The sequence below is a fragment of the Euleptes europaea genome, chromosome 9, assembly GCF_029931775.1.
Source record: "Euleptes europaea isolate rEulEur1 chromosome 9, rEulEur1.hap1, whole genome shotgun sequence".
Taxonomy (NCBI): domain Eukaryota; kingdom Metazoa; phylum Chordata; class Lepidosauria; order Squamata; family Sphaerodactylidae; genus Euleptes; species Euleptes europaea.
In genome coordinates this window covers 25,634,742-25,649,181 of record NC_079320.1, presented here as the reverse complement: position 1 = coordinate 25,649,181, position 14,440 = coordinate 25,634,742, and the positions used below count along the sequence as shown (strand labels likewise).

General features: G+C 46.3%; 1 protein-coding gene across 1 annotated transcript in view; it reads right to left on the bottom strand.

The window, feature by feature from the left end:
* The window catches only part of LOC130482312 (cytochrome P450 2U1), a 28,139-nt gene extending 14,332 nt beyond the window's left edge, over nucleotides 1-13,807 (bottom strand). The window contains exons 1-3 of the mRNA XM_056855022.1: nucleotides 13,372-13,807; nucleotides 7,264-7,899; nucleotides 1,393-1,554 (exon numbers count right to left, since the gene is read on the bottom strand). Of these exons, the coding sequence (XP_056711000.1) occupies nucleotides 1,393-1,554; nucleotides 7,264-7,899; nucleotides 13,372-13,807 (1,234 nt within the window). The remainder of the gene's footprint in view (nucleotides 1-1,392; nucleotides 1,555-7,263; nucleotides 7,900-13,371) is intronic.
* Between the last annotated feature and the right edge of the window lie 633 nt (nucleotides 13,808-14,440).

Sequence of the window (14,440 nt, the reverse complement as noted above, 5' to 3'; positions counted from 1 at the left end):
AATCTTTAGTGGATTATCTCAGTCGCTAAAGTAATTTATTAACAACAGATGCACAAAATGAGACAGGGCTTGATGCAGTTCTTAGTCCAAGCTCCAGGGCCTGATTGTAGTCATCTCCCTTATTTCTCATATCACTCTTTGAAACAGATAATTAGCTATTCCTGCCGTTTATTGGAAGACACTAATTTATACATGTTGGAAGCAACTTAACGGCACTTAACACACACATTGGTCAACAATAGAAAATGTATTTGCTTATAAAACTTCATGAAGGCAACCCCCCTCCCCCAGGGCCTCCATATCAAGTTTGGCTGGCAGGCTTCTTTTCCAAAGCCAATGCCTTCCTCTGCCACATTCGTAGGACTATCTCCTGTGGTTTTATGTTAAATGCAGTAACCATGTAGGAAATTAAACTGGGGTCATATTATGGGGGGGGGCAACCAACTATTCCTCCCTGCTCCATTGTCCCAATTTAAGTCCCCCCTGCCCTGAAGCTGTAATATTATACACACATGTAGGTGTGTGTATTTTCTTCTATGGATAAACAGCAATATCAGCTTGGGGCGATCCAGATCACATGCACACATTCCATCACAGCTGCTTTTAACTTTTTTTTAAACTTGGGGTGGGGGGTTAACACAGAAGTCCCATGTCTTATCTCATCTGACCCGTAGACCAAATTCACACAAGGCACCTGAAACACTTTTGAACCCCTTTCTGGTTGTATGGAGAATTACACTTTTTACATGCTTTATTATCGGTCTTACATTGTCTGAATGCATGCCCGAACAGCCATCAATCTTGCAGGAAGCTGGATTATTTCAGAGGGGGGTTTTAATGCATAAAAATTTGTCAGGTTGATGGATGCCAACATAATGTTAAACACTGCCATGACTCAGCAAGACTGCAAGATTTTAGGCTATTCTGTAGATTGGGGGGGAGAGACACATCATTCCCTTGTAGCACAATGTACAGCTTTTGCTTGCACATTTCACCAGTGGCTTGGGATGCCAACCTCCAGGTGGGGCCTGCAGCTCTCCCAGAATTGCAACTGGTCTCCAGATGACAGAGATCAGTTCTCTTTAAGAAAGTGGCAATTTCAGAGGGCAGAATCTAAGGAAACCATAGATACTCCCTCAACAGCACCACCCCCAAATCACCAGGAATCTCCCAGATTGGAGTTGGCAACCCTTCCTGTGGCAGACTACATATCTTCCAAGTTTGTTTAAGCTCTCACTGCAGGCAAGATCCTGAAAGAGAATGCACTTCATAAGTTAAAAAAGGAACAACGGAAGCACAGTGCATGCCCTTCAACCTTTGGCTTTCCTTGAGTCTCCATAATGTATAAACCATCTTTCAGAGACACAGGAAGCAGACCATCACAGGACTTACCAGTAGTTTCTGATGCCATTCGAGGAATAGAAAGAGGAACAACCACTGTCATCCTCTGAACTTCCATGATGGTGGCTTCCGTGAAGGGCATGGATGCCTTGTCAGCAAGGGAAGGACATCTGTCCCGGCCAATGACCAATTCAATTTCTTCTTGGACTTTTTCTGCAGAAAACAGAGATTGTGGGGAGAAAGTAGGACCACCTCCCTGATGGTATGTTCTGCCATACTATCCAGCCCACCAGTTAAGATTCTACTCAAAAACCCTGCTCTCAGTGCCGCAGAAAGCCAGCATGGTATAGTAGTTAAGAGCAGTTGTTTGGAGCGGTGGACTCTAATCTGGAGAACCGGGTTTGATTCCCCACTTCTCCACATAAGCAGCGGACTCTAATCTGGTGAAACGGGTTGGTTTCCCCACTCCTACATATAAGGCTAGCTGGGTGACCTTGGGCTAGTCACAGCTCTTTTAGAGCTCTCTCAGCCTCACCTACCTCACAGGGTGTCTGTTGTGGGAAGAGGAAGGGAAGGTGATTGTAAGCCGGTTTGATAGAGAAAGTCGGCATATAAAAACAAACTCTTCTTCAACTGCACAGGTGAAGGCAGGTGGTGACCAAAAATAGGGCTTTTTCAATGGAGGTGCCCTACCTGTGGAATGCCTTCACCCTTGAGGTTTGCCTGGCACCTACCCTACTGTCTCTTAGATATCAGGACAAAACGGTCAAGACTTTTTTTTAACCCAAACTTCTAGCTGAAGTTGGCTCTTTTAACATTAAACTGTGTTAAAGCCTGAGGATAGTTTTACAGGGATCATTTTAGGCTGCTAAATTTTTTATTCAGTTTTTAATGTTCTGGCTAGATATTTATTGGCTGAGTTTTTAGCAGTTGGTTCATTTTAATGATTCATGTGCCGCTTTATCACTTTTAAATCTGTGAGCCACCTTGAGCAGATTATCTGAAAAGGAAGCATATGCATTTTCTAAATTAAATAAATAAAGTAGGATTTGTGTTTTGGGTGGGTGAGGGTTATTGATTCACTTGCAGCCCTAGTGAGAAAATGTAAGATTTTTCGTGCTAGAGGTTGTGGGAGAGAAATTTGGAACCTTTTCTATTTTCTATTTGACTTCCCCCTCCTTTTCTTCTTCTGTTGACAACCTGTCCTTGCCCACTTCAAAACTGAATTCCTATTAAAAACAGCACTTCAGTGTTTGCAGTGCAATCCTATGCAGGGCTATTCCAGTGTAAATCCTTCGAATTGTGAATTAGGGGACATCTATAATTTGAAATATAAATAAAAATACAAATAAATGAATAAAATATTTTTTTTAAGTCTTGAGCTCCAGATGTTTTTAAAATTAAGTAGTTGGGATTAACTCTGCATAGGATTACACTGTTAGTTGATTGATGGTTTAGGATTTATTGATTTAAAAAAACCTGGGTCAACAAGGTCAGACAAGGAATGTCAGACAAGGATCTGAGAGACCCAGGTTTGAATCCCCAGTCTGCTATGAAAGCTTGCTGGGTGACCTTGGACCAGTCATACACTCTCAGCCTAACCTTCCTCACAGAGTTGTTGAGAAGATAAAATGAGGAAGCAGAGAATGTTGTAAGCCACTTTGGGTCGCCATTGGGGAGAAAAAATATATAAATGCAGTTAATCAAAAATAATTAAGCACAAGAACTTCTAAGAACTGTAGTGGCAGGTACCAGAGGGGGAGAATGCCTCTTTTACAGATTTTTAAAATGCTTCTTTCTTCAAAACTATTGGTTTATGTAAATGTAAATTTATGACATTTAATCTTCATATGATTAAACATAAGAACATAAGAAAAGCCCTGCTGGATCAGACCAAGGCCCATCAAGTCCAGCAGTCTGTTCACACAGTGGCCAACCAGGTACCTCTAAGGAAGCCCACAAACAAGACGACTGCAGCAGTAGTCTTAACTAGCTTAGACTTCTTTTTCTTGAGCGACAACCCTAATAATTTTTTAAAAGTTAAAGCAAAGCTACTTTGGAAGCCGTAGCCTTTTGTAGTTTAGTAATCTTATTTATCAGGTGCATCTGGAATTAGGAGACATCTCCAAAGGAAGTCTTAAGCTCCAGGCTTTTTTTTTTTTTTTTTTTTTTTTGACAAATTAAGTAGGAGTAAAATGTAAAGCACTGCCCTCCTGTGGCAGTCAGACATAAAGCAGCATTCCTAAAAACACTTGGAAGAAACCCCCTTCCAAACTAACAAATCTTACTTATAGTTAGACATTATTAGGATTGCATATGAAAGATTTTATGGTGAGGGCCATTTTACCACTTTTTGCAAAAGAAGAATGTGCGCTTTTGTTAAGATGAGACAATGCGGATCATCCCCTGTATCCAACTCCACTATACAGTCTTCTTTCACCGTTTCTCAAATTTTTCCCCGAGACACAAGTGTTAAGCCCAACTTGTGATGGTGAAGGAAAAAGAGTCGCTATGGTGGTTATGCCATTCATAGACTTTAACACCATGCCTTGCAGGGCATGGAGACACAGCAAAGGGAAAGAATTTTCATGCCTTTTAAAAGAACAGAGACACAGTGACTGGATTGCTGAGTTGAGCAGCTGCTAAAGGCGCAGCAGCCATGCCAGAAAGGGCTGGCAACCCCAGAGAGAGGTCTATTCTCTGCCATCAGCCACAACAGTCTTCTGCTTCTTCCTCATACAGAAACGACAACACAGTTTTCATTTCATACTTTGTCTCCTTTAAGAACATAAGCAAGGCCATGCTGGATCAGACCAAGGCCCATCAAGTCCAGCAGTCTGTTCTCACAGTGGCCAACCAGGTGCCTCTAGGAAGCCCACCAATAAGACAACTGCAGCAGCACTGTCCTGCCAAAGCACCTAATATAACAGGCATGTTCCTCTGATCCTGGAGAGAACAGGTATGCATCATGACTAGTATCCATTTTTACTAGTAGCCATGAATACCCCTCTCCTCCATGAACATGTCCACTCCCTTCTTAAAGCTTTCCAAGCCATCATCACATCCTGGGGCAGGGAGTTGCACAATTTAACTATGTGTTGCGTGAAGAAATACTTCCTTTTATCTCTCACCCTCCAGCTTCAGCAGATGACCTAGCGTTCTAGTATTATGTCTGTTAGGAAATGCATACGTTCCTCTATCTGGTTTTTTTTTTTTTTTACCCTCCCGTTAACTGGCCTTCCTATGCCCTGGCTTGTGCAATTCATAACTGCACCCACAGTCAAAAATATGCCAGCAGCATATTTTTGAGAGTGTACCAAAGAACTCCAAGGTACTTTGAATCTTGCCATTGGGTGCAAAATTCAGCAGGTTTAAAAAGTTTCACAATTCATTGGAGTGCTTGATTTAAGCATGATTTCAGGAATCCAGTCAAAGAAATGAGCAGGTTATAGCCATTAGGGTCTGGGCTGCTTTAACCCATAGGCAATAATGGCAGGTGCCCAGGGCTCACCACTATTGGGGGGTCTCCCGTCAGGGCCCTTAATAATCTAGCAATACTTCTCTCTATTACCTGCTCCTTCCCCTCCTCCATCATAAGTTGTAGGAGTGGCGTTGCACACCAAATACTATCAGCCACAACAGAATGCTGGTGTTGCAGGAGGAGGTGACATCTTCCCTCAGCTGGCCAGAAGAGGGGAACGCTGATTCAAGGATGGAGGTTCAGGGGATATTCAAACTTGAGATGAATTGGCAGGTGGGGAGGATGGCAATGAAACCCCCCCTGCCCACTACACAGACAAACAATGGGGCTGGTAATTGCCCCACCACAATGTACCTCCCACTCAGGGAGCCAAACAGGTCCTTAAGCTAAGGACAGCCTCCAACCAACCAACCCTTCCCTTTTTGAAAGGGCAGAAGGGGTGACACGTCATAAACGTGTTCAAATCCTAAATCATTGGGAAAGTGTGGTGTAGTGATTAAAAACGAATAGGCTTTTAAGTAACTGTTCAGTAACTGAGGGGAAAATCCAGTCCCCATTCCACTCTCAATTTTAATAATCTTGAACATATTCTCCCAAGTGCTCACATACATAAGCTTGTAAATTTTATATATCTTATCTATCTTAATACCAGCTGTTAAATACTGCATCAGAATAACCTCAGAACTGGGTACAGGCGATTGTGAGGAACAACAGCTAAACATCAGGAATGCTCTATGGTGCCATGAGGGTTGTGTTATTTTTAAAGTCTTCTTTGGTGTTATAATTTTACTAAAGTGTCCATAATGTTGAAGGGAATCTGTCACCAAAGGGCAGAGCAGCCCCCCCCCCAACATAAACCTGTTTATAGATTTTTCTTCTTCACAAAGGATAAGGAGGGGGAGGGGTGCACTAATTTACACTTCAACCACTACCTTCCTTTGATTAGGCAAAGAATTTTAGTACAAACATATGAAGGACTGCCTACACCCTTATGAACCTACCTGACCACTACAATCATGTGTGGGGAGGGGCATTCAAAAGCAGCTCTCCCCCCCCCACACACACACAGTTTGAAATGGTGCAGATTGTTCTACCATCTCATTCTGCTGTATGTGTAGATCAAGCCTGCCTGGCCACCACTGAGAAGGATTGCAAGCACTTGAAAAGACACCTCCGCTGGCAACAATATTTTGCAAACCAAGCTATGATTATGCAAACCCATCACATGGTTACAGCAACTAAGTTACCATGCAAGTATAGTTTAAGGAAGTTTGGAGTTTTACATCTGCCATCATTAAGGAAAGTTCCTTTGCCTTACTAGAAAAACAACATATGTAGCATTTTAACCTTTGGAAATTTTATTTACGATGAGGCATATATGTATGTTACTTATTATTTACTGAATTGGAATGGTACAACATGCTATCGCTTCTAAGAGACAAACTTTTGAATAAATACTATAAAACAGCTATTATACAGGTCATATTATGATGCATACAATCTATCAACTCAGGTGTGCTGGGTTTGGGGATACCCCAGAGCAGAGTTGCGCCATTGGGAAGCTATCTGGTCACCTAACTGTGTAGTATGGTTTCAGCCTCAGTGGGAACCCCACTGGGTACTTGGCTAGGAGCTAACAATTTGTTTTAATTATTTCTAAGACATTATTGATGTTTTCCCCTCCTCCACAACTCTATTTTGACAGCTTCCAATCATTTTGTAATATAGTTTTTTAAGAGAGTAATAGTGTGTGTGCGTGTGTGTGTGTGGGTAACATGATCATGTGACGTGATCTTGGCTGAAGTGCGGACAGAGACTGTGGAAGGATAATTCATATTTTAGCCTTGGCTACTCAAATATGGACATGTTCAACCCAGAGGTGGCAACACTGAAGACTGTTGAGGAAGAAATGATGAAGGCCGTGGTTTTCTCATTGTATTTCAAGTAACCCTCGAGTTCCTTGAAAGCTTATCATGGACTTCTCAATTACAAGATCAGTAATGGCAGACAAGGTTCTCTGAGGGCTCAGTTACATGTTAAAGTTTCTTCTGTGTATATTTTAAACCACTTCCCCCCCCCTTTTGCAAATTTACCCTCTGGGGTTGCTTTATCAATTGGGGGAAAAGGTGTGGCAAAAGTGGGACATTTTATTTCCTGGAAAAGCCACCCCAACCTATTTTTATTCCTGGGGGAAATCTACAGGTATCCGTATTATTTTTCTCCTGTTCAGTTTCCTTCTCTGAAAGCCCACATAGCCTCTCGCCTTTTCCTGCTTCCTTCTCTCTGTCTAGGGTTGCTAACCTCCATGTGGGGCCTGCAGATCTCCTGGAATCAAAACGGATCTCCCAACTACAAAGATTTGTATCTTCAGATTTGGCCGACTTCACTATTAGTATACAGATGCTGATAAATAAACATGGGTTTGAAAAGACGCCATTTACCTTGTACTTGTGGGTGAAGTGATAAGTACAGCAGAGACCAGAGCAGGGTGTTAGTCGTGGTGTCTGTGCCTGCAATAAAAAGGTCCCCGATGATATAGAACAGGTAGTCTTCGTTAAAGCTGCTTTCACTATTGGTCTTTTTTTCCTCATCCACTTGAAGAAGGTACATATCTATGAAGTCCCGGGGATTCTGGGGGTCCAGGCTTTCCCTGTGCTGTGTAATTATTTTCTTCAGGAAAGCTGTGATGTCAAGCACAATCTGCCTCAGTTCTCGGAAGGGACCAAAAGGGAGGTAGTAGAGCCAAGGGCAGATGTTCACCAGAATGATGTGGATGTTCAAGCTCATCTCCAGAGCCCGCGACATGAGGCTCAGCATGGTCTTAAACTCAACATCGTCATAGTCAAAGCGCCTGCCGAAGGCCATGGAGCAGATGATGTTGGACACTGCATTGCTGATAATAGGGAAGGGGTTAAACTGCTTCTCCCCGTGTTTCAGAATCTCTTCCTTCACATACCTAAACTCTTCAATGATTTTAGGCTCCAGGCTGTGCTTTCCTAATCCAAAGTGGCGGAGGGTCGAATGAGAGAACTTCCGCTGTATTTTCCATACTGGACCATAAGGTGCAAACACCACACCTGAATGAAAGAGAAGGGGGTGAGGGAAAGGACTGAGATCCTGAATGGAGTTGCTATTATTTCCTCTTTTCCTTCTCCTAGCAACCCCCATATCCTCACCTTCCCCTGTTTCCTTTTCTCCTTCCCGCCCACCTTTTACCGGCCTCCCATCTTCAGCTATACTATTTACTTCATTTATACCCCACCTTTCAAACAATGGGGATCCAAAGCAGCTTACATAATTCTCCTGTCTTCCATTTTATCCTCACAACAACCCTGTGAGGTAGGTTAGACTGAGACTGTGTAACTGGCTCAAAGTCACCCAGTGAGCTTCCATGGCAGAGCAGGTATTCGAACCTGGGTCTCCCAGATCCTAGTCTGAAAAGTTAACCAGTGTACCCCGCTGGCTTTTGTGGGGTGGCAGCTGTTGAACAGTAAGCAGCTGGGTCTGGTTGAATCATGCAAGTCACAAGGTATCTAGTTAACTAATTGTTGCTGGTGGGCCTAGCCCCATGAATCCTCCTTTAAATGCCAAAATAACCCTGTAAAGGGTCCTGCTCTCTCTTCTGCCAAGGTGGAAGGATGGCATTACTATTTTATCTGCCTACCAATGGTCACTGAGGGAATTCTGTTTCTTAAAGCTACAGGTACTGCTTCTATACTTTGGGGAGGTTTTAACTCCCCTCCCCCGTGTATTTATTTCAGATTTTTGTACAAACCTGGGGCTTTCGTCAGGTTTGTAGAAAGGTCTGTCTTGTCTGTTCATGGCTCCAGTCTACGGATTTAAGAATCCACATGTTTTACCACACAGAGATATATTGATGATTTTTAAAACTAAAATACTCATTCAATGATATGGTGAAACTAAATGACAAGAGCAGACTGGTACTCAGCAACACACTAATACAGGACAGAGCCAAATGAGAAACAACGGCACTATTTGATACTGGTCGAGCTTGGGACTTAATTCCCAGGCACAGGTGTATCTAAACTGGATCAGCACCACAGAGCACGGTGAGTTTAAGATTCCCCCTGCACCATCTTCCAAATCTGAAATGGCTCTTGGAAGCTGTTTCCCTTTGGAGGAAACGTAAGGGTAGCCCAACAGTACAAATAGGTTTCCCCAACATGGCAAATAGTGGCCTACCCTGGGGCTGTTTCAGGCTGAGAAAATGGCACAGAAGGGAAGGCCACCTCTCCTCATGGTCCCAGCCCTAACCAGGTCCCTGCACACTTGGGATTTAAGTTCCAAAAACATTACTCCCAGTGCATGTATGGTCAATAGGGCTGGGGTGAACGCAGAGGGCACAAGAAGAACATAACATATAGTTAGGCCACGAGAAGGAGTGAACTGCCCAAGGCCACTCAGAAAGCCAAGCAAGGAGTTCAACCTAAGTTTACGGCAAAGTCCATCAATGTTCCAAATAGGCAGTACAAAGTTTTAAAATGTGATAGCTAAAGGCTCAAAAACCCTACCCTATAGATAATAATCTTAATTACCTTGTTTATTATATAGCTTTAAGGGTATTTTTTAAAATAAAAATTATTGTATAATACGGAGTACATAAAACTTGTTATTTTGTGGGTATTTGTGAATCTGCAGAAAATGTTTTAACTTCCAAAGCAATTTGCAGATGAAACACCAATTTGCTAGCAATAAAGTGGCTTTGATGGTAAGGCAGACACAGATGTCTCTGCCAACTGTCAAAAACACTAGTACATGCATCAGCAACGATGAGTTAATAGAGATGCAGGTAGCTGATGCTGAAATACAAAATTCAGAAGTTGGCGCACGGATGTTAATACTCCAACTGAACATGATAAACAGTTTTATCATCAAGAATTCAATTACTCTTTTTATTCTGCATGCTTCTCAATTCAGGTCTGGCAAAACTGGATTCAAGTGTGATTGCTGAGAAGGGGGGTGGGCTGAATCCATCACTCCTCGACAGGTCAGCACCTTTCATCAGAATGTGCACCAACCACCAGATCTCATTCAAATTAGTTAGTGCTGATGTGCTGGGAAGCTGAGCCCGCACCCGCCTCCGTTTTCCCTCCAGTGTTTTGCAACATGATACAGTGCACTCCAGGCTGTGTCGATACCGTCTAGCGGTGTTCATGTTTGTAGAAGGGTATATAAACTTTGAACAAGCGATAAGAGACAACCGTCTTCTCATCTATCAATTCTGCACAGGAACCATGTGCTTGAACAGGAGGAACGTCTCTGTAAAAAGATACCAACATACCCCTTTTCAAACCATCACACACTCTGACAATAATTTAGACCAAAAACATCAAAACACTTCCAAAGCTTAATACTCTGCATATCTGTCACTACAGACAGGGCCATTTCTGTTGTGGTGCCTCATCGCTGGGATTTCTTCTTTGAATACAGCTTGCAAATATTATCAACTAGGGATGGGGGAGAGAGCTTTAAGTTTCTAGCTCTCATGATTATTATGCTAGTGTAGCACATTAAAGCAAAACAACAACAAAAACACCACTGCCCCATCAGTGCTTCATGTATCTGCAGTACTTCTTCATATCCCAAGTTACGGTAATTCTCCTGTCCAAACTGGGAGAGTTCCCAATTATCTAGTGATCTTCTTGACAGCTATTTCAAACTGCTCAGGGTGTTCCTGAGCAAAGCATCACAGCAACCAAGCAAAGCATCACAGCAGCAGCCAACCATTTAAAAAGAAACTTGAACAAAAAAAAAGAGAACTCTCATCTCAACTTCAGCCAGAGCATATGCTTTTGTTTCAGAACAGAGGTATCTAGTTCTCTGTCATGTTAGGCTCAGTATTTAACACAAGCACCTTAAATGTTTGCTTTTGCAGCAGGTTGCCTGCAATTTGCAGGTAAGTCTAGAAAACAGCTAACACCTCTCTGCAGCTTTTTATATACTCAGCTGCAGCTGGCAAAGACCAAGTTGGCAATGTGCATATTTCAGCCCTGAGATACAGCCAGCAGGATCACTACTACAGCACAACTACCTATCATTAATGAAACCACCTGCTTTACTCTAATCTCAGGCCAGGGCTGGGGAGGGGGATACACTCAGGAAATAGCCAAAGCTGTTTCTCTTCTGCTTAAAGCCCCCACCCCCATCCCACAAGAGACAATGCCGGTAACAGAATTCAGAAAACAGAAAGGAAACAGAATTTCCTTTCACCCTGCTGGAGATGAATGGCTGTGTATTGTACCCCCAGGTGCCACTCCATTCCCAGCAATGTATTTCCTCACACAAAGCTGACCTCTTCCTAGAGAGCCAGGTTCTCTAACAAAAACAAATGCTATTTAGCAGCCCACTCGCAGGAACAACTGGGCCACCACGGCACACAAGAGCTTTTGGTGGCAGGAGTCACCACCCTTGTCAGCATCCTAACTACAAAATAAATGATGTGCCATCTGTCTATGGATTGAAAGCACCTTGTATTTCCTGCAGCCTATCGCATGAGCATAGGCCAAGAGCTCTGAACTAGTGAATGAACTGGGCCCTAACGGCTATTCTGACTGCCAGGTCCAGCGCAGGTCAATCTGCTCTGCTCGACCCCAGTACCATTTCTGCATGGGAGGTTTTGTCTTGGATTTGCCGCACATTTTCCCCATCCCAATTCTCAAAAATAAGCCCCCATGCAGAGTTCTGAGAATTTGGATGGGGAAAATCACAAAATCATAGAGCTGGGACCACCAGGGTCATCTAGTCCAACCCCCTGCACAATGCAGGAATTTCACAACTACCTCCCCCACACACCCCCAGTGACCCCGTCAGAGCACGGGCAAGTTGCTGATTCTCAGTAGTAGGAGTTTATTCTCCATGTTCTCCCAAGCAAGTTAATGCTCATTACATTTGGGGGGGGGGGTACAACAAGGAAAACCTTCTGTCAAGAATGGTACCAGAGCCAACAGATGACCAATTCTTGATTAGAGAGAGAGTTAGACAGCCACATCTTTTATTAAGCACAAACACACACAGCCCCCCAAAAAGAATCTTGGTATACTCCTCAGCCACCTGCTATCTGCAGGACAGAAGACTCTTCCCATGCACAACAGCACCTGCATGCTGCCCAGAAAGAACAGCTGATACCAGGGCCTTTTTTGGGGGGGGATGCTTGCTGCAGACTAATTATCCCCACCGAGCTTAAAGCCCCTTTATCAAGGCGACACCACATCCTCTCCCCAGGTGCACATGCTCCTGTCCTCAGGATATGACCCTTAAGAACTCAGGTGGCCCAATGAGACGAGGATCAGAAAAACATTCCACCATAGCAACTTTGAAGAAGTGAGCTGTGGCTCACGAAAGCTCATACCCTGCCAGAAAATATTTTTGTTAGTCTTTAAGGTGCTACTGGACTCTTGCCCTTTTCTACTACTGCAGACAGACTAACACTGTGAATTAACTTTGGGAAAGTGAGGGTCAGTGACGTGTCAGCCACTGGCTAGTACAGCTTGGGAAGCTGAACACGGAAGGTTTCTGACCATGCAGGTTTCTTTCACCCGAAGAAGAGGACATTTGGGTACTCTCCTACCCACAATCCCTGGAGAGAGGAAAACGATGGTTCCTTCTGGCCATTTCTGCCCGGGAGGTTTCGCCTTGGATATGCCGCTCTCTAGACGCACCTTTTCCCCATCCGAATCCTCAAAACTCTGCAATGGGGCCTTGTAGGTTATCTGGGCTATGTGACCGTGGCCTTGGTCTTTTCTCTCCTGACGTTTTGCCAGCAGCTGTGGCCGGCATCTTCAGAGGAGTAACATTGAAGATGCCCGCCACAGCTGCTGGCGAAACGCCAGGAAAGAAAATACCAAGCCCACGGTCACACCGCCCGGATAGCCTACAAGAACCAATGAACCCTGACTGTGAAAGCCTTTGACAATATCCTGCAATGGGGGCCTCTTGTTGAGTTTTGAGGATTTGGATGGGGAAAAGGGGAATCTCAAGAGGGGCAAATTCCAGGCAAAACCCTCCACGCATAAATGGCCTCTGTCTCCAGTGGGGTGGGCGCGCCCACCAAAGCCTGCATCTAGAGAGCGGGCCAACCCAAGGCAAAACCCAAGGCCAACCCCAAGGCCAACCCCAAGGCAAAAACCAAGGCCAACCCAAGGCAAAACCGCCCCTGCAGAAATGGCCTCTGTCTCCAGTGGGGTGGGTGCGCCCACCAAAGCGTGCATCTAGAGAGTGGGCCAACCCAAGGCAAAACCCAAGGCCAACCCAAGGCAAAAACCAAGGCCAACCCAAGGCCAAACCCAAGGCCAAACCGCCCCTACAGAAATAGCCTCTGTCTCCAGTGGGGTGGGTGCGCCCACCAAAGCGTGCATCTAGAGAGTGGGCCAACCCAAGGCAAACCCCAAAGCCAACCCCAAGGCAAAACCGCCCCTGCAGAAATGTCTGGGCAGGAGGGCCATAGGCAGACAGCGGCAGGGCCATTTCTGCAGGGGGCGGTTTCGCCTTGGGGTTGGCCCTGCAGCCCGCGCGCCGCCCCCCCCCCTTACCCTTCTTCTTGGTGAGGAGGGTCACCAGGGGCACGCTGGGCCGGTCGCTGAAGACGTCGGCCTGGTCGACCAGGGCGTCGCGCACGGCCCCGAAGTCGCTGAGCATGACCACGGGCCGGCTGCCCACGAAGAAGCAGAAGACGCTGCCATACGCCCTGGCCAGCTCGGTGAGCGCCAGGTGCGCCGAGTGGGGCCGCGGCGCCTGGCCCGCCGCGCTCCCGGCCCGCAGGCGGCCCAGCGGGTTGCGCAGGAGGGCGAAGCCCAAGTTGCCCACGAGGGGCCAGGGCCGGGGGCCCGGCGGGAGCCGCGGGCGGGGGCGGCGGCCCCGCAGCCAGCCCAGCGCCAGCGCCAGCCCCACGCCCGCCAGCAGCGCCCAGCTAACGGGACCCGGCGCCAGGGCGCACGGCGGCGGCGGCGGCTCCTCCACGCTCGCCATCCCGCACCGGGCGGCCGAAGTCACCGGCGGCCCCCTCGGTCCGGCTGCATCCTCTGCCTGGGGCAGAGAAGCCCCCCCCCCAGGCCGACGCCCCCTCCCCTGGTTGGTCAGTCGCCTGCGGGAAGGGCGGAGCTATGGGCACGCTGACCCCGGAGGAGCGCGCGCGGCGTCCGGGGAGGCGTGGAGGTCCAGGGACTGCCCTGCTTTCCTCGCGCTGCCCTGGCTTTCCTCGCTCTGCCCTTCCCCGGTCCGCCCCAGCTGGCTGTCCGCGCCGGCTGCGCCCAAAACAGGCAGAGCACAAGGCGCCGGCCATGTATGCACGGGAGGTGGCGCCTTGGGTTTGCAGCTCTCTAGACCGGGGGTGGGGAACCTCAGGCCCGGGGGCCGTGTAAGGCCCCGCGGATATCATTTGGCCTGGCCCTTCGTGGGTCCTGGCAGATCTCTAGCTCAGGAAGAGGCTGCCCTGCCTGGATCTCTTGGGGACGGCAGAGCTCAAAAGCAAGTCGCTTTTATCTAGCATGGTTAGATAAATCCCTAGAGCATATCGCAGTGGCGCGGTTAACAGATTGTACGAAAGGGAACGCACGAGAACAGAATCAAGAGAGGTGGAAATCCTTTTACGAATTTATTAAA